The sequence below is a fragment of the Tetrao urogallus genome, assembly GCF_951394365.1.
Source record: "Tetrao urogallus genome assembly, chromosome: 24".
NCBI lineage: Eukaryota > Metazoa > Chordata > Aves > Galliformes > Phasianidae > Tetrao > Tetrao urogallus.
This window is the reverse complement of record NC_136837.1, coordinates 4,878,630-4,898,531: the sequence shown is the minus strand read 5'-3', so window position 1 is coordinate 4,898,531 and position 19,902 is coordinate 4,878,630. Positions and strand designations below refer to the sequence as shown.

Below are 19,902 nucleotides of genomic sequence, written 5' to 3'. Positions count from 1 at the left end.
ATCCCTGTTTACTCTGTTATCAACTCTTTGGAGACTTTTAGGTTTTGGGTTTTTTTTTGTTTTGTTTTGTTTTTTTGTTTGTATTTTTTTTTTCTTCTGTTTTTTCCCACTTTGTTTTTGGTAGATTTAGGTTTATTTATCTGAGCAATAACTTCTATGTCTGGTTTCAGCGACTGGAATGGCAGCTGGGGACGGCGTGTTGCTTTTAGCATTGGTTGATGTACAGAAAGCAGGTGGTAGATCCTAGTGTGACTGAGGGGCCGTGATGTAGAAGACAAAGAAAAAAAAAAGAAAAAACAAACAAAAAAAAGCTCTGTAAAGTAATTGCCACAGCTGTATTTTGGCTTTCTCCTTTTTTGGGTAGCTTGTATCAAACGTTGCAGTTTATATTGTGGAATAAACCCCTGGTTATGTTATAAAATTAAATGTTGGTGTTTTTAGAGAACTTCCCACGCAGTTCGTTTCCCTCCGGCCGCTGCCGAGGCTTCGTGGTGCCCAAAACAAAGGAAAAAAATCCGTTCATCAGCAAAGCGCCCCCAAAATCGGAGCGGCGCGGTCCGGGGGGGGGGGGGGGGGGGGGCACGCGCACAAACTCCGCCCCGCCGCTCCGGGATTTGGCGCGGCTGCGGGGCTTCGCCGGACCCCGCGAACGACGCTGCGTAGGAACAAAAGTTCGTGAATTAAAGCCCAAAGCGGCCACGTTCCGGTGCCACGGAGCGCCGCGAGGAACGGCACGGGGGGCCGGAAGGAAACGCCGCCGTACCGCGATACGAGGAGCGGCGCACGGCCACGCGCGTTTCCCTGCACGGAAGCGGAGGCAGCGGCCGCGGCCTCTCGTCGCCTCCGCGCCGGAAGCGCCGTCGCGCGCTCCGATGGCGGCGGGGGGCGGAGCGGCGCTGCGCCGCTGCCCACAGCCCCGCCCATCGCGCGCACGGGGCGGCCCCGCCGCCGTTCGTCCTCCCCGCCGCCGGGGGCGCTGCGCGCGGTGACGTCCCGACGCGGCGCGCGTGCGTGCGTGCGTTTGGCGCGCGGCGGCCCCGTATCCCGCGCGCGGCGGCGGCGGAGCGGAGCGCGAGGGGGCGATGGCGGGAGCGGCGGCGGCGGGAGGGCCGGGGGGCGGCGGGCCGGGGCCGGTGGCGCAGGGCCTGAAGGAGGCGCTGGTGGAGACGCTGACGGGGATCCTGTGCCCGGTGCAGGCGGTGCGCGCCGCCGCCGAGGAGCAGGTGAAGGTGCTGGAGGTGACGGAGGGTGAGTGAGCGCCGGGCCGGGAGGGGGGCCGAGCTGCGGGCCGCCGGGGAACGCGGGGAGCGTCGGGGGGCCGGGCCGCGCGGCCGGGAGGGCGGCGGGCAGCCGGCAGGGCCGCGGGGGTGGAGCCGCCGCACCGGAGCCCTCGGGGCCTCAGCGGGAGTCTGCACGTGGGGCAGCGCTGCGCTGTGTTGTGCTGTGCTGTGCTGTGCTGCCCTGTACTGCACTGTGCAGTGCTGTGCTGTGCTGTACAGAGTGCTGTCGGCACCGCGGGGTCTGCACGGCCTCCTCAGCCCTGAAGGTTCCGTGCTGGTTCGTGCAGCCGCAGTGCTGTGCATGGAGCTGCACTCCGGTCCTGCAGGCACTCCCGGCGCTTCTCCGCTCCTCTCGGAGGATTTTCCCACTCTGAAGGGTTCTTTGTGGTGCCCGAAGGTCTCTGTGCTCCTGAACTTGAGCTCAGAGGAGCCTTGTGGTAAAGACGAGGAAGATGTGAGGCTGTGTCTGCCCAGGGGTTGTGCGGTGATTGCTCCTAATGGACGCGAGGCGATGAGGGGAAGGCAGGCGGTGTGGCAGGAAGGTTCCCTGCTGTGATCTGTGTGCGAGGCTCCCGTTGAGCCGTTTGTGGTGCAGCACAAGGAGATGAGTTTGTTGCCACCACGGCTGTTGGGCAGGTAGTGGTGCTGGTGCAGCTGTGCAGGTCTGGCAGTGCTGTAGGATGTGCAGGAACGCAGCAGGACTGTGCTTTGTGGGTAAAGGAGATCCAGAGGACGAGGAATGGAGTCAGAATAAAGATAAACAGTTGGGAGGAATCAGAGAGCATCACTGAGTCCAGACCCTGTCATCTACACGTTTACTTTATCACTGCGTTACAGATATCCTGGGGTCTCCCAGCGCTTTGCTGCTGACCTCCCCAGCACATCGCAGCTCTGCTGTGGGTGCTTTAACACCTTCACCGGGGGAAAGCTCCGCAGGCTGCTCCCATGGAGCTGCACGTGGCACCAAACCGGAGGGGGTGGGAGAGATTCAGGCTGTGTGGGTCGGGGCTGCTGACCTTGGTGAGGACTGCCAGGCTGGGATCCCTTCATCTGCATTACTTTGTGCTGTTGGGAGTCAAGGAGCACGGGAGGAGCGAGCTGTATCCTCTTTGCAGATGCCAAGAGGAGGAGCAAGAGCAGCATTGTGTTTGCCAGCTCCGTGTTGTTGTGGGAGAGAAACGTAGATCACGTGAATCAGGAGTGCTTTAAAGTGCTGTAAAGAAACCAGAAATACGGCTGTCATTAAGCATGTTTTAAAGATACAACACTGACAGTAAAAACGAGGGCAATGCAGCCATTAGATTCATGGAGTTGCAGAACGGTTAGAGTTCTAACCCTGACCCTTGAAGGCCATCTGGTCCCACTCCCTGCCATGCACAGGGACACCCCCAGCCCCAGCAGTGCTCACAGCCCTGCCCTGGCCCAGGGAGGAACAGTTCCAGCTGCAGCTAAGGGGAGTTTAAACCGAGTGCATCTCAGAGTGTACTTGTTGGTAACCTGAGTTGCAACGTTTTTACCCGTGAGAGAAAGAAGTGAGATGCTGAGACAACAAACAAAGTTTGTGCAGGAAGCACAGGGCAGAATGAATGCTCAATGATTCATTTGAGAAGCTCTGCACTGGAATTGTCTTCTCCTTCCCACGGATGAGTCACACCATTGGTATTGTGGCTTCCTCCAACAATCTTGGTGAGTTTCTCTGTGTGGGAATGAAAGTTCTGACACAAACATTTATTTTGTGTTGCAGAGTTTGGTGTCCATTTGGCAGAGCTGACTGTGGACCCGCAGGGAGCGCTGGCCATCCGGCAGGTGAGCTCACAGCCCGGGCAGCGTTGCAGTTTGTGGGGCGTCCTGCTGTGTCCTGGGGGAGCCAGAGGTGGTTTGCCTTTGTCCCTGCATTTTCCCTGGGGTATCTGTGGGTTTGTCACTCGTTCCTTCAGCATATCCACGTGTGCTGACCTTTCCTTTCCTGGAAGCAGTGTTTTTGGGGCTGCTCAGCCTGCTGCTGGGCTGCGTGGTGCTGGCTGTGTGCAGTGGGCACCAGCAGCAGAAATCCTCTTCTGTCTGCCACAGCTTTTCCTGCTGGTGTTTTCCTCCTCGAAAAGGAGGTTTAGGTTCTGTGTTTCTGTGGTTGCAATGTGGCCCATACCTTTGCTGTTGTAGAGGTGAGAAATAGCAGCCTTCTTGTGTCAGTGCTGTGTAGGCTGTCGCTGTGCAAGGAGTGGCCGTCAGTTCAGCTTTTTACTGCTGTGGCTTTTCCAGCAGTTTGGCAAAGACTTGCATTCTGGTAAAAGCAGTGTGCTGTGGTTGTGAGATTTGTTCCTAATTTGTGACCTCTCTTCTAATGCAGCTAGCATCTGTCATTCTGAAGCAGTATGTGGAAACTCACTGGTGTTCTCAGTCAGAAAAGTTTAGACCTCCAGAGACCACAGAGAGGGTAAGGCTTTGCTTCTTGATTCCTGATTTAAGATGCTTTATCCGTCAAGAATATTACCTGGTTCCCTGAAACAGGTCTTTTTTTTTGGGACTGGTGCCCCAGAAGCGCTGCCCTTTTTCCTTCTGTCCCTTTGGGGCTGGGTGCCTGGTTCTCCTCCACCCAAACCTTACAAAGAAAGCAAACGCAGGCCGACATTGGAACCAGCGTTTGTATCAGTGAGCCCAGGGTGTCCTTCATCCGTGTCTGCATCCCACCTCATGCAGCTCTGAGCTGGGGATGGCAGTTGCTGTGTGCCTGCCTGAGGGCTTTGCCTGGGGAGAGAGCTGCCTTGCAGCACACCCAGCAGCCTTCCCTACACAGAAACACAGAATGCAGTCTGCCAGGTTTAGTTGTCTGCTGAGCATTTGTTTTGTAAACCTGACAGTGAAGCTGTACCAGGATACGGTCAGGTGCCATGACTTGCTTTTGAGCAGCTTGTCCTGTGGCTGGGGATGTTCTGCTAAATGCTGTGGTTCTCTACAGGCAAAAGTTGCTATTAGAGAGCTCCTGCCCAACGGGCTGAGAGAATCCATCAGCAAAGTGCGCTCCAGTGTTGCCTACGCAGTGTCAGCAGTGGCGCACTGGGACTGGCCCGAAGCCTGGCCCGAGCTCTTCAACCTCCTGATGGAGATGCTGGTTAGTGGAGATGTGAACGCGGTGCATGGAGCCATGAGAGTGCTGACAGGTACGTGCACGCAGCAGGGCACCCTGAGGAGGTGCTGTAGGCTTTTCCTTACCACAGCATTCTGTCCCTTTGTACTGCAAATGGAGCTAGAACTTGCTGCTGCTGCTCTGCAGGGCTCAGTGCCTGCTGGCTGCTGCTGGGAGCTGAGGAAGCGCAGCGTCAGGCTCTGTGCTGCGGGCTGCAGCCCCACAGGAGCTTTGTAACTCCCTGCTCTCAGCTGTCTGCCACTTTCAGCATGACATTTCTGCTGTCCCTCAGGGATTGCTGTGGGTAGGACAGCCGGCGCTGCTGTAGGCGAGCACGAAGCAATTCGTTTCCCAGCAATCTCTATGTTGTTGTTTTGGGTTTGTTTTCTTCTAAGAAGTCCCCTTGCTTTCTGTTCTGCAGAGTTTACGCGGGAAGTGACGGACACACAGATGCCACACGTTGCTCCTGTTATTCTCCCAGAGATGTACAAAATCTTCACAATGGCTGAGGTACATCTTCACTCTTAAATGGGTACTGAGTTGCATTGGTGGGAATGTTTCTTGGAGCAAAGAAACAGCAGATGTGGAGGTTGAGCTGTACCATGACTTTAACAAGACTTAAAGTGTTTCCTCTGTGCTGTGCTCATTCGTGACAGCTAACGTTTCAGCTGAAATGTTGAAGCCAATAATGAAATAAAAGGGAATCAAATAAAGCAGGGAAAAAAAAAATCACTTAAAAACATCTGCTGTTCCCTGTCTGCTGTTTTGCAGGTGTATGGTATTCGCACGAGGTCACGTGCAGTGGAGATATTTACCACGTGTGCCCATATGATCTGTAACATGGAGGAACTGGAAAAGGCAAGATTTCACCTATCCTGCAACACATATTGAATGGAAATGAAGTGAGGCTCTAAATCGTAACCTGGAAATGAAAGATAGGAGAATTCCATGGTGCCAGGTGTAATCTGGAGGAGTGGGTGTAATTTCCTGCTCGCAGAGCAGCCAGCTCCCTGCTTTCTGTGCACGTTTTGATGCTGTGCTTGGTTTCCATAACTGAGTTTAACAGACGTGCAGGGACAGCTTGGAGGGAGGGGATCAGCCTGGGGAGGAGATGAGGCCCGGTCCTTTGCTTGGGAATCCCTGGAGGAGCCTCCGGTGCCATGGGGAGCACTGGTTTGCTGAGCACAGGGTGGCCCTTTGCTTTCCTGTCAGACACAGAGATCTGTTGCCTGGAACTCACCTCTGCTTGCACTGATTTTTAACCAGGGTGCAGCCAAAGTCCTGATATTCCCCGTGGTGCAGCAGTTCACAGAGGCTTTTGTTCAGGCCCTGCAGATGCCTGACGGACCCACATCAGACAGTGGATTTAAGATGGAAGTCCTGAAAGTAAGTTGGTTAATACTGATAGGAAATGACCGAATGCATAAACACTGCCAGGTGTGCTGGGAAGGAGAGAAGGCCGAGTGCTGTGTGTTGCTTCTCCTGGCAGTGCCTGTGCTACGAGTTGTGAAGCTTTCTGGCTCCCAGTGCCACGCAGTTTTGAAACACAGAATTGTGCCTACACTGAAGACGTGTGGGGAGCTCCATAGGGATGTGGTGGTGCATTATTGGGCTGCAGGTTTTGGGTGAAGGTGGACAGCTGTGTTCCTTGAACAAAATCATACTGCAGTTACTGTAAACAAGCATACAGTCTGTCATAACGATTAGCTTTGCTCCTGAGCCAAGAAATTAAATGCAGGAAGGTGCAGGAGGGTGCTGGTGTGGTGTTCAGAGGGCAGCTGTTAGGTTGGCTTTTGTGGTCCCGTTCAAGGCAGCAGCACTGTGGCACTGCATCCATCGCTGCCCCTGTTGTGCCTCTCCTCAGGGAGGGGAGCAGTGCTGTAGCAGCCACTGATGGATGGCAGCAGCTCTGTGAGGGGAGCAGTGTTCTGACTGGGTGCTCAGGGCAACCTGTGGGTTTGTCGCTTACGGCTTCTAAACTAATGACAGCAATTTTCTAAGGCAAAAGGAATTCAGGTATAAGACCTATAAATTGCCTTTCCTTCCAGGAAAGTGCATTTTGTAGTCATTGTAATGCAGAAATGAGAATACTCAAGGGATTGGTTAAGCAGATAAGATGATTGCTGGAGCTCCTGGAGTGCAGGGGCAACGGGAGAAAGAATGGAGACGTTTTTGGTAATGCAGGTAATGCATTTTCAACCAGCTGCAAGATCCTTTTTTTTTTTTTTCCTCTCAGCAAAGTACTGAGAAGTAAACAACAGAAAGGTGCCTTTTTTTCTTCCCTATCTCTGGAGAGCAGTCCCAGCAGGACTTGGGATTATTTCCATTGGTGGTGGAAGTGCAGCCCGTGAGCTGGTTTTGGTGGTGTTCCCTGGTTTCCCTTCTGATCGCTGCTCTTTGTGCTTCCAGGCTGTGACAGCACTGGTGAAGAACTACCCGAAGCACATGGTGTCCTCAATGCAGCAGATCCTGCCCATCGTGTGGAACACCCTTACAGAAAGTGCTGCCTTATATCCTTTGCACTGAATGCTTTTAACTGGAGTAGGACAAGACAAATATCTTGTGCCCAGTAAGGATTGAACGTGGCTGAGGAGTGTGAGACCATGACCAGCAATGCAGGAATCTGCTGTGGAGACCCTGTGGGTATTTCATTGGGCTCCATGAGGTTCCTTTGGCCTGAGTCAGTTACAGTGAACCATGGGAGCAGCCACATCATGCTGGCTGCAGAACTGTGGCCAACCTCTGCATTCTCTCTGGTGCTCTTCAGTGAAAATTGCCTTCTTCAAACAATGCCTCATAGTGAGACTTCAGAGGAGAGCCTACTTTATCCCTTGCTGCAGCAGTAATGACTGGTTACGTTTGCTGCTGAAGCTGAATTTGCCTTTTAAATGTTATCAGTCATTACTTTGCTGGGCAGTCTGCAATGTTAAAGAGATGTTCTGGGGTTTTCGTGCTACGTGCAAACTGACAGGGCAGATCTTCCACGTCCGCCCCAGGTTTGTGCTGCTGTGGCTCCTCACCACTGGGAGCACGGAGGTGCAGAATGAGCTCCTTGTGCCCTGGTGGGCCGAGTGTGAGTGGATTCAGTGTGGCAGAGCTGTAGTGTGGGGGAACCTTTGGGTTTCCATGGAGGATTTGGTGTGTGAATGGAGTCGCCCAGGGCTGCTGTCGGGTGGTGGAGAAGTGGCTTCTGCAGCTGGGCAGGAGATCCCAGGGCTCATCTTCTGTTTGAAACACAGCACTGTGTGTAACCCACGTTCCTAGGAAGGCATAGTCATTATTAGGATTTTTAATTCCCAGATGCATCTTAGAAACATACTTGTTTACTTAACTTCATCTACTTATGTGAGAACAGAAGTAAATTATACAGAAGAGGTGGAGGATCCTGTGGATTCCGATGGTAAGAACTTGTTGAACTGCACTCCTGAGTCCCCTTTTGAAGGGGAGTGGACTCACCTAAATATGACTGTTGTCAAAGCAGTTGCAGAAACACCTCGGGAGTTCATGCTTAATGTACATTTACAGTGTTGGAAGGAAGTGATGGAGGCTGTTCTAAGTTTCATGTGGCTGTGATCAGTGAAGCTGCATAACTTAAGGTTTCTAACGACTCCAGGAGTGAGTTTTGCAGCAGTTTTGAGGTAAAACTGATGGGACAAAAGAAAACCAAACAGGTTTTATTTTGGGCTTGATAAATTTTAGCGAGGGCTGTGCAGTGATGTGGGAAGAGAGCAGAAGGTGATCGAGTCGGAGTCCTCCCAGGGCTGCTGCTGCCCTTGCTGGTCCAGGAGTGAGAACAGCCATTACCCCATCAGACAGCCTGGAAGTCTGTAACTGTATTTGACACAAGTTTATACTTCTGTGCATGTTAGCATTTGGAGTCATGGTCCTTTTTTTCCTTTCTTTGTTCAGGTGAAGTGTTGGGATTTGAAAATCTGGTGTTCAGCATATTTGAGTTTGTTCATGCCTTGTTGGAAAACAACAAATTTAAGAGCACAGTGAAGAAGGCTTTGCCAGAGCTGATCTACTACATCCTTCTTTACATGCAGATCACAGAGGAGCAGGTGAGCAAGTTTGTCTTGTGTAGGAAGCAAATGAGATAAGAGATTTAAACCAATTAGTGTCCTAGGAAGTGTTCCAGTGCATGGAAGCTGCTGTAAGCTAACATGGTTACTCAGGGATGTGGTTTAGTGGACAGCTTTGTTGGTAGGTGGGTGCTTGGGCTGGATGATCTTAAAGGTCATTTTCAGCCTTCGTGGTTCTGTGCTGTTCCATCAATTTGTCAGCATCCAGGTGTTCCTGTCAGTAGCACCTCGTGTGCAGCAGTGGAGGAATGTGCTGTGAACATGGAGGTTACCACACTGAAATGGATAGCCACAGCACAGCGATAGGGAAAGGATTGGGCAAGTGGTGTGATGTAGTTTTCATGGCTATTCTTTGTGCTTCCAGGTCTCCCAAGCCTGAAAGCCATCTTCTGTTTGTCTTGTTTAGGTAGGCATGCATAAAAACAGGCATCTGTTAAAGCTTCGTCTGCTTCTCCCGTTTCTCATCTGTAAATAAAGCTGTGTAGCACTGATCTCAGCTCAGTCGTGAGTTTGTGAAACTGATTTCAGATGAGGGGCAGAAGAGCAAGATGGGCTCAGAACAGAGAGGGCCTCTTCTTTGCAAAGATTATTGCAACAGCAAGTAAGAATCGTTGTTATCCTCCCTGTTCTTCTTGTCCTTGTGTTTCAGATAAAGGTTTGGACTGCAAATCCCCAGCAGTTTGTGGAGGATGAAGATGATGATACTTTTTCCTATACAGTGAGGATTGCTGCTCAGGATCTGTTGCTGGTATGAAAAATATTCCATGCTTAGAAGCAACCAAAGAATGAGAGCGATGCATTTAGCTTCATTTTGAGTGTTTGGAGGAAAGCCCGCCTTTAAAAGTCTACAACTAAACGTGATTGTTTCCTCTGCACAGGCTGTGGCTGCTGATTTCCAGAATGAGAGTGCAAGTGCTTTGGCTGCAGCAGCTACGAGGCACTTACAGGAAGCAGAGCAGGCCAAGAACAGCGGTGCTGAGCACTGGTGAGGAGATGGGACAGCAAGGAATTGCAGCAGTGGGTTCTGTAGTACTGAGGGCAGTCAAGTGTTTGGGGCACTGCTGCTGATGGGCAAGGATGAAATCTGAGAACTGATCAGGAGAAGAAAAAGAGAGCAGGGGATTTCTCAGGCCAGATGCAGAAACCTTCCTGTGCAAACCCTTCACCGGGTGTCTGTCCCAGGCTCCTCCTTCCCTGCCCTGACAGTTCCTTAAAGCACGTGGTTGTGAAGTGTTGTTTGCTGTGTCCAGGGAGCAGAACCTTCTCTTTCTGCTCAGTGAAGTGGGCTCAGAATTTCAGGCATCTCTCGGTGCTTCTGCACATGGAATCAACTGAGATGAGTTGGAGGCTGCAGAACAAGTCCTTTAATCCTTCAGAACAAAGTCTTTGTTTATTTATTTATTCTGGAGGGGGAAAGCGGTACAAGCAGCAGCATTTTTTTAACCCAAATTGTGAAAAGGGACTGGGAATGCTGCCTGTGCTGGCTGAGATTCCGAGTCCCCACACTGCAGAGTTTTGTGAATGTTCATTTGTTTCTGCTTTGGGATCAAGTAGGTGATTGTGTCAGCTTAGAGAAAAAGATCTGAATGGTTTTCCTTCAAATTCTTGATTTATTTATTGGGGTGATGGTGGGCAGAAAAGCCTAAAAGCATCTGGATTCTTCTACAGGTGGAAAATACACGAAGCTTGTATGCTGGCCCTGGGCTCAGTGAAGTCCATTATTACAGACAGCGTGAAGAACGGCCGAATCCATTTTGATATGCATGGCTTCCTGACCAACGTTGTTCTGGCAGACCTCAACCTTTCAGGTATGCCAGCCCTGGCCGTTGGCCACGATGCAGCTGAGTGCCAGAGCTTGGAAACTTCGTACGAGTGCAGGTGTGGTGTTTGTGTGTGTGTGTTTGTGTGTGTGTGTGTGTGTGCTGTGCAGAGCCAGCTCCACGTTTTCTGTAAGCTGAGGCTGATGCTCATGGGGAGGAGGATCCTGTGACTGGGAGCTCTGTGCACTTCTGCTTTCTGGATGGTGCTCCCTCAGCATGCAGGGAGGTCGGAGAAGTTGACAAAAGTCCTTGCAAATAATTGAACTTTGAGAAACTGTTTATCATTTAACGACTTTCCTGCTGGGATGGCAGAACTTTGGGTGACGGATGAAAGCAGCTCTGACTTCAAATTCATGGAACTCTCTCTGTCCTGCTTTGTTTCAGTGTCCCCCTTTCTCCTGGGCCGGGCCCTGTGGGCCGCCAGCCGTTTCACAGTGGCCATGTCCCCAGAGCTCATCCAGCAGTTCCTGCAAGCCACAGTCAGTGGTCTGCATGAAACCCAGCCGCCTTCTGTCCGAATCTCTGCAGTCAGAGCTATCTGGGGGTAAGCAGAGATACTCCAAACCTCAGGGGTCTGTGTTAGAAATCACATTTTTAGAACTTGTTCATCAAAATATAAAATTCCTGTACAGACTGTGGAAGTGATGGCATGGAATGAATGAAGTATCAGTGTAAGAAGTTTAAGTGAGCAGGTTCGAAGCAGAGTAACTCTGATGAGGAATAAGAAGTTGAGGTTTAAGGTTATGTACAGCACAGTGTTATAATAGATACAGTCCCACCTAGAAGCAGAAATGGATGCTGGTGACAAGCATGGAAATGAAACCATGGTTAATGCTGTGCAGACACAGGTATGACTAACAGAATGTGTCCTTGTGGGACAGATCAGGGCAATAACAAAGTTGAGAGATGAAGGAAGAAGTGTACTGATGGGGAGAAGTGCTGGAGGAGCCAATTTACAGAACAGGGGGATGAAATACCCATCTATGATTAATCCAGTGATACGTATATAAAACACTTCATGCCTTCTGTGTGCATTTCTGTATCATGTCTAGCTACTGTGACCAGCTGAAGATCTCTGAGAGCACCCACGTGTTGCAGCCTTTCCTTCCCAGCATCCTTGATGGTCTGATCCATTTGGCAACGCAGTTCAGCTCAGAGGTGCTCAACCTGGTGATGGAAACGTTGTGCATTGTCTGCACCGTGGACCCAGCATTTACAGCCAGTGTGGAGAACAAGATCTGCCCCTTCACCATCGCCATCTTTCTGAAGTACAGCAATGGTGGGTGCTCAGGTCCCGCGGTTGGCTTTGCTCGTGGATCCTGATCAGGATTATGGCTGTGCTGAACATGTAATAAGCCAGAATTGAATGAACGTTGATCCGTGCTGTAAAGCTAGCAGGGAAAGAGCTGCTGTGCCAGTTTGAAATAGCGGTAGCAAAAACTGAGGTGTTTGGTAGTTTGTTTGAGTAAATGGTGCTTTCTCTCTCCAGATCCAGTCGTTGCTTCTCTTGCCCAAGATATCTTTAAGGAGCTGGCTCAGATAGAAGCCTGCCAGGGTCCAATGCAGATGAGGCTAATACCAACTCTTGTCAGCATCATGCAGGCCCCTGCTGACAAGATCCCAGCAGGGCTTTGTGCAGTAAGTGCTGTGGTGGTACCTGGTCTGAGCTGGGACCGATTCCCTGTTCTTTAACATAACGGATGGCTGCTCTGCAGTGAGTAGAAAATTGCTTTAAAATGCCTTTGAACAATGACTTCAGTGTTTGGTAGATTTGTCTTTATGGAGAGAAGCAAAATGCAGCTGGGGGGAGATGTTTCCCAAATAATGTGCTCTGTGGGCTTCCTCACTCCCTGCAGTTTGTCCCCAGCTGTTCTGCTGTGACGTAGTCAAGTTTCACCAGTGACAGTCACTCCTAAATGGTGTTGCATTCTCCAGCAGAATACACAACTGTTCCTTGTGGTTTCCCCTGAGTTTTTTTCTGATTTATATGTCACATGTATAAATTGCTGGAGATAAACTGTAACATTTGTTGTTTCTTTAAGAAGTCCACTTAGAAAAGATTGAGCATCGACTCCATAGAATGATTGTATGAAATTAAGCCCATAAATATCTTAATAAAAATGTTTATAACCTGCATATTGATCAGTATTGCTGTAGCAATCACGAGTAGGTGATTAAAATAAATGCAGATCAAGATAAACTGGAACAAATCAGCAAGCAGGATTCTCTGGTTGCACTGATCACTGTCGGGATCACGTACATCCCTGTGGAGCTGTTTGCCACACTGAGTGGTTTTACACCACTCTTAGTGTTTAAACTGCCCTGGGAACTTCACAGCACACAGCACTGTGTGCCCATGGCAGTTTCAGAGGCTCTGGGTGCGTGGCTTTTAAAATAACTGAAGTATTGCTGTGTGTGACATCAGGGTGTGATGGCAGTGCTGGGTCGCATCCCTCCTGCTCGTGACTGCAGTGCTTGCAATGCTGACTTTGTGTACTGTGGCTGCTGTTGTGACAGTGCTTTTGTTTGTGGTTTCCTTTCAGACTTCTATTGATATATTAACCACAGTTGTGAGGAACACCAAACCTCCTCTGTCCCAGCTCCTGATCTGCCAAGCATTCCCTGCAGTGGCTCAGTGCAGCCTGAACACAGACGACAACGCTACCATGCAGGTAACACTGCAGGGAGTGGTAGGAGCTGCAGGGACAGGAGAGTTTGAGGGAAGTGACCAAATGAGGCAGCTGGCAAAGCCTTCGAGGGAGCCCAGGCCTTGTTTGCCAGTAGTTGTATCATCAGCTCCTCGGGAGGCTCTGCTGCCCAGTCTGTCATTAGAGCATTGCTGTTCAGGGACCTGCGGTCACTTCTGCTGAGATCATTCTGTAATGTGGAGGATCAGAGTGAACAGGCTGGCAGCCTTGCCCTGTTTGTTTTTTTTTCTGTTAGTGCTCTGGAGCACGTAAAACCTCACTGCTTTTCTTCCCCCATGATAATGCTCATGACATCTAGGGATGGCAGCGGCTGGCAGCAAGGAATGCTCTCAGGCATGAGGAGCAGAGCCCCTGCATCTTGCTTCGTGCCATCTTCTCGTGTGCACATTTAAGTGGGAAGGGGAAGATAAACTCCTTTTGGTTGGTTCACGTACTGAATGGAGGGAGAGCAAGGATTCAGCTCACAGGGGCAGTGCTGATCTGAGCTGTGCTTGGTAGCAGTTTTGCTGTTACCTGCTGATGGCTTTGGAAAGGGAAGTTCTAACAGAGTGCCTTTCTCTTACAGAATGGTGGCGAGTGTCTGCGTGCGTACGTCTCCGTGGCTTTGGAGCAGATTGCACAGTGGCACGATGAGCAGGGCCACAACGGGCTGTGGTACGTGATGCAGGTGGTGAGCCAGCTTCTGGATCCGAGGACCTCAGAGTTCACTGCTGCCTTTGTGGGCAGGCTGGTCTCCACTTTAATTTCCAAAGCAGGGAGTGAGCTGGGAGAGAACTTGGACCAGATTCTGAGAGCCATCCTGAGCAAAATGCAACAAGCAGAGACACTCAGTGTAATGCAGGTGAGCAGCCCAGGAGGGTGAGAGGAAGTGCTGGGAAAAGAAACTGTCAGATTGAAAATAAGTGTGTGCCTGATTGTTCATGGGTTCTGCATACCCTGTGAGGTGGTCAGGAAATGGCCGGCTCTGCTCATCCAGCCTTGTCTGGATTACCAGGTAAGCCAGGCTCTTGTTGGTAAGCTTTCATGCACCTTAAATAGTCTCATGACCTTTTGCTTGCAAGGACTGAACCTTCAGAGAGCACCTTGAGTGGGGCTGTGGTGGCAGGGCAGCTTTTGAGTGTGTGTGAACAGCTTGGAGCTGAGAGCAGGTGAGCGTTAGGAGATGGGGCGTGCAGTTGGCCTGCATCAGGACAGAGGTCAGGTGAGAGTATCAGTCTGCTCTGGCCTTGGTCTCCTTTTAGTGGCATGGTTTACAGAATAATTTTACCCCAGTAGTGTTAATTCTCTTTCTTGTACGTGCCTTAAAGTTCAGCATCTGCTGATTCCCTGTTTCCTGAGCAGCAGCTGTGGGAAGGCATTGCTGCCAGGACCCTCCTCTGCCCTCGGTGAAGAACCTGGCTGAGACTCATCTGTTCTGACCCTTTTATCTTGGGTAGCTCTGATTTGAATGGTGCATTTTTTCAAACCAGTACACAGTGAAACATCAACATCAGCACAGAGTTCATCTGCAGGCCTTGATTTTTTTCAGTTTTTCCCCCTTGGAAACACTGTTCATTCATAGCCATGCAAAATGGCTTTTGCTTTGGCTATTTTGGGATTTAAAAGATGCAGAAGCTTAAATCTGAACTAGTCATGTGAAGCCCCTGCAGCTGTGGAAGACAACAAGCGCCCAGTGATGTTGGATTTCTTCTCTGTCTTAGCCTGAGATGGGAGTCTGCAGTAGGACAGCTTTCCCCTGAAGGAGCCCCTGCAGATGCCCTCAGCTTAGGGGCTGACGTTTGGTCCTGGCCTGCAGGGGCAGGACTGTAAATCTGTCTTGTAAATACGCTCCTAAAGCTTGCAGTTTAAGATTCAGAGCAGGAGAAGTGCTGCTGCATTATGGTGTGATGGCTGGGAGACGTGCTGGTGATGGAATACCCTGGGGTGGAGAAAATGGCTGTGGACAAGCAACTTCTGTGCCTTAGCGTGGTGAGCATTCCGAGCTCTGTGCACAGGGCTGTGTGTACAGCACTGGACCAGCAGAGTTGGGTACCTGCACTGCCTGCCTTTGCCATGGGATGTTTTTGGTGGTCAGAAGCCACTGCAGCCTCTCCTTTTTTTTTTTTTCCCCCCAATGTTTTTTTCATCTCTGCATTAGGAAGCTTTGCTGATTTGAGGCGTGGGTGTGAGCAGATGGACTCCTGATTGGACTCCTGACCTGCTTTTTGTGGGTCAGATATCGCTTCTGATGGTAGCAGTATCCTTTCCTGCTTTTGTAGCACACTGTATTTGCAGATGGTTTTACTTTCTTTTCCTCCTGGGGTCGGTAAGCACCATCTTCATTCCTGCAGGGTGCTCCATTTCTTGAATATTTGATAAAACATTTTCAGCTCCTAAATAATGTACAGCTCATGTTTCCTTTTTTTCCCTGGCAGTCCTTGATTATGGTGTTTGCTCATTTGGTTCACTCACAACTGGAACCACTCCTTGAGTTCCTGTGCAGCCTCCCTGGACCAACAGGCAAGCCTGCCCTGGAGTTTGTGATGGCTGAATGGATGAGCAGGCAGCACCTGTTCTATGGGCAGTATGAAGGCAAAGTCAGGTAGGATGTTCTGCTGCACCCGTGCCTTAATGGCAGCTGGCTGATCATCCTCTTGCAATTAAACACGCTGTGTGTGAGGAAGGGGGAGCTGGCTCACACTCGCAGTGCTACGCCTGCATTGGGCAAAAGGAATTATTTTCCTGTGCTGTCAGTTCAGCTCAGGAGAGCTGTGGTAATTGGAGCAATCCCTGATGTTCCTCAGTGCTCCTATTGCTGCCCCGTGTTCTGTGCTGGAACAGGGGCGCCCAGGTGGGAAGGGGTGCCTCAAGTGAGCAGGGGGCTGGTTGTGACACTACAGTTGTGTGAGCAGGATGAGAATTTTTTCTGGACATGAAATTCTCATTAAAAGCTGCAGTGGAAGGTTGGGGCACTGTAGAAGGGTTTCCTAAGAGAATTTGATGATTTCTCATTGATTTAACGAGTCAGCGAAGTAAATGAGAGGCAGCAAAAAAGAGATGAATGTCAGAACGATGGAGGCGGTCGATGGATGCTCAGCACTGTTGGCAGTCGTGCTTGCTCTGTTGTGTTGCTCAGCAGTGATTCCTCCCATTCTGAGAGCTGTGCAGGGTGCTCTGAGGCCGTGGGGGCACAGCGCTGCAGGTGACAGAGAATTGTGAAGTCTGTTGTACAGCTCTGTGTGTCATCCAGCATGGCAGCGGTTTGTGTGCAGGTGATTTGGCAGTGCTGTGCTCTGTTCTAGGCCCCCATTTGGGGTTATCTACAGCAAAGGAGCTCACGATGCATTAGGAATTGCTGGATGTTTTCTGAGTAATGAAGAGAAGCCTTTGCAGAAGAGCCTGCTGTTCAGACCTGGGGAAATGGCAGTTACTAAAAGGAAAACGAATGGCTCCCATTGAGTGAACTGAGGGACTTACACCAGATTACCCCTCTGTGTTCCTCAGTCCCCATTCTGTGGATGGTGGGTTGAAGAAGCGGCTGTTCCACATCTTAATGTAGAACAGGAGAAACTGGAGAGCTGCAGCGCTTGTTCTTGGTGGCAGGGATCAGAAGGGGCACCTGGTGGCTGCCTGGGGACCTTCCCCACATCCCTCCTGCTGGGTGGGCCGGGCGGTGCAGGGGATCCCCATCCCTAATTGTCCCAATCTCTGCTCCCCAGCTCAGTTGCTCTGTGCAAACTCCTGCAGTACGGCATCAACACGGATGACAAACGGCTTCAAGACATCAGGGTGAAGGGAGAGGAAATATTTAACATGGATGAGGGAATACGGACACGATCAAAATCGGCCAAAAGTAAGTCGTGATTTTGCTGCCCTGCCTTTTTGTTCTGTTAGTGGGGCTGTGAGGGGTCTCACCAGGTCACAAAGCTGTGGGAGGGATTTCCCAGAGGAGGTGCAGGTTGGTTTGTTAGAACGAATCCACGCATCGGTGTTGGTACAGAGCAGCTCAGATGCTGCCTGGTCCAGTTGCTAACTTTTGAGCACCTAAATTAGTGCTCCCAGCTCTTGATAGGGTCTTTCTGTCTGTAATTAGGGACAAACAACTTCTCATGAGGAGCAGCATGAACGTATCTTCTTCTTCTCTTGCAGATCCTGAACGCTGGACAAACATTCCTTTGTTAGTAAAAATCCTGAAATTAATAATAAATGAACTCTCAAATGCAATGGAAGCAAACGCATCTCGACAGACCACTGCAGATTGGAGTCAAGGTGAAACACTGGGATTGATTTTTCCTCTTTAATGGCTCAGATCTACTCTGTAATCTCTTCAGAAGCATTTATAGTAATAAGAAACTGACAGTAATAACTATTACACTTGTAATTAGTACCATAGAATCTTTGGAGTTGGAAGGGATACTTAAATGGCACGTAGTCGAGTCTAGACTCCCCTGCAGTGAACTGGTGTATGTAGTTAAACAAAGGCTTAAGTAGTAATTCAGAGGCTGAGTCACTTTGGTGTCTTCTTATACCTGGAAATTATCGGGAAATGGTGGCCTCACACGTGGAGTTGTGTCTGGAAGTCAGGATCTGACTATAGCAGGGAATTGCCCTTGCTTTGGTGTCTGGTTTCTTCCTCCTGAGGGACAGTGATGGCTGCAGGTCTCCCTTTGCCCCTGCAGAGCAAGGCTTTCTGCACAGCTGTCAGCCGTTGTCAGGTGTTGTTCATGTCTGGGAATGTTTGTTTTCTGAACAGATGATTCCAACGATATGTGGGAGGACCAGGAAGAGGATGAGGATGAAGATGAAGGCTTAGCAGGACAGTTCTTATCAGATATTCTTTCCACAAACAAGTATGGTAAGTCACAGCTTTTTACTGCTTCCTTGGGGATAAAACAGAGTGGACGACATTCTTGTCTGAGTTTTCTTTCCTTGACAGCAGTGCAACAGAGATGAGAGGCAGAGGGAAGAAGTGTCACAGTGGGGTTTTGTTTCAGACAGGAGAGTTTGAATGCTCTGCAGGCTTCGTGCTGCTGTGAGGTACAGGCAGGAGTTCCTGCTGAGGGAGACTTGGTGTCAGAGGTGTAGGTGTGAGCTGGGAATGGCAGCGTCACAGCAGCGGCTGAACTTGCTTGTGGAGCGGTCTTGAAACAGAAGTGCTGCATAAAGAAATGGAGCACGTATGATATTCCTGCTTTCCTCTCCAGTTTGCATACAGTCTTAGGAAAGAGAACCTTGCAGGCTGACACGGTAAGGAGGCTGCTTGCTGAGCACAGAACTGTGTGTGGCACCCTGACCTAAGATCAGGACTGAGATACAGTGCACCTTACAGTGCACCCTACAGACTTGCTCCCCCAGCATCCCACGTGTGCTCAGCTCAGCCCTGTGTTCCCTGGGACTCCTGCTTTGACCCTTCTGCACCAGGGTGCGGTTTTGTTTCCAACCACAGAAGTTCAGGAGCAGTGCTGGGTACAGAACTGCCTGCACAGCAGCACTGAAGCTACGTGTGGGTTGCTGTGTTTCAACAAGAGTCCAGTTGAACACTCCCTGAGGTGTTTTGCTCTGTTTGTTGTTAAAACGTGCTGCCTTGCCTCTGACAGATGAGGACTACTATGAAGATGATGAAGAGGATGACCCAGATGCGTTAAAGGACCCTCTTTACCAGATAGATCTCCAGGTGATGCTCTGCAATGAGGCTTTTTCATGTTAATCAAATGATGCCTGAGCTGTTTTTCCTTACTGTGTTTATAACCTGTGAATGAACAGAACTTTCTCAAGCAGAGGGAGGTGAGACTTTTATCCGTGAGCTCCGCAGCTTTTTGCTGAAGTCAGAAGCAGGGTGGAGATGGGAGCTCACGTAATTCCCTGCCGCTGCCCTGTGCCATCCTCTGTTCCTCCTTTGAGCTCCCCCTCAGCCCTTCCCCTCTGTGCCCCCTCTGTTCCTTGCTGTGCGCTCACGTTCGTGTCTTGATGCAGGATAGAAGCAGGCTTTCCCAGGAGGTGATGCTGACTGCTGCTCTCTGTCTCCCTTGCAGGCATATCTCACTGACTTCCTGTGTCAGTTTGCACAGCAGCCCTGCTATGCCATGTTTTCAGACCATCTCAATGAGAATGAAAAGCGAGTGCTGCAGGCCATTGGCATATAAGCCCACCCAAGAGAGCACACTGATCATATCTGAACCATGTTTCTTGGCTTATCCCATGTTTTATGACTAAACATAAAACATTCTCTGGTGCCCACCTGCGTGTTAGAGGTGGATGACGGCCTCGTGGCGACGTATTGAGCCTCATCTTAACAAATCTGCTAAGGGAAGGAACACTCAGAAAGCAGCAAAGACGGAAGTCTGTTGAGCTTTGCACATTGGTCTCACCATGGGAGCACTTTCATTTTCCACAGTAACTTTCCAGGAAGTTCTTAAAAAAAAAAAAAAAAAGAAAAAAAAAAAAAAAAGAAAAATGTGTCCTTAATATTTTTAAAAGCAAACTGTCTCTGCCTGTGAAGAGGCACTTAACTGAGCTCCACACAGCACAGCCGGACTGAGCAGCGCATTGGTCACTCACACATCGCCTGGACGTATCTCCAGACATTCGGAAGGTGGTTCCTCTGGGTGTAGCACACAGGGTAAATATCTCCATCTTTTTATAGAACCATGGACTCTTATCAGAGATGCCTGAGCGGTATAGAACCTGTTTGCAGGAGTCTGGATGGGAAGCTGAGACAATAAACCAGAGCATATCTTCTTTCCTGTTGTGGACGAGGCTCTGTTGCTCACGTTTACTGCCTGGTCCCACGGGAGCAGTTCTGTACCAATGCCTTGGTGTGCACATGCTGAGGGGAGCTGCCTCTGTTCTGTTCCTGTGCCACGTGGCTGCCGGAGGCGTCGGATTTACGGAGCACAAAGAGCCACCATT

General features: G+C 50.3%; 1 protein-coding gene across 1 annotated transcript; it reads left to right on the top strand.

Annotated features, from left to right (window-relative positions):
- Nucleotides 1–1,082: 1,082 nt before the first annotated feature.
- On the top strand, nt 1,083–19,136 carry IPO9 (importin 9; the record flags this gene model as incomplete). The annotated part of the gene is made up of 24 exons (XM_079546265.1): nt 1,083–1,248; nt 3,025–3,086; nt 3,628–3,714; nt 4,237–4,438; nt 4,826–4,914; nt 5,176–5,262; nt 5,671–5,790; nt 6,814–6,914; nt 7,716–7,804; nt 8,314–8,465; nt 9,136–9,234; nt 9,365–9,471; nt 10,155–10,294; nt 10,691–10,850; nt 11,359–11,585; nt 11,796–11,944; nt 12,850–12,978; nt 13,580–13,855; nt 15,429–15,595; nt 16,713–16,846; nt 17,143–17,262; nt 17,747–17,848; nt 18,591–18,667; nt 19,026–19,136. 24 exons carry the CDS (start codon nt 1,083–1,085, stop codon nt 19,134–19,136), a joined length of 3,153 nt encoding a protein of 1,050 aa, XP_079402391.1.
- Between the last annotated feature and the right edge of the window lie 766 nt (nt 19,137–19,902).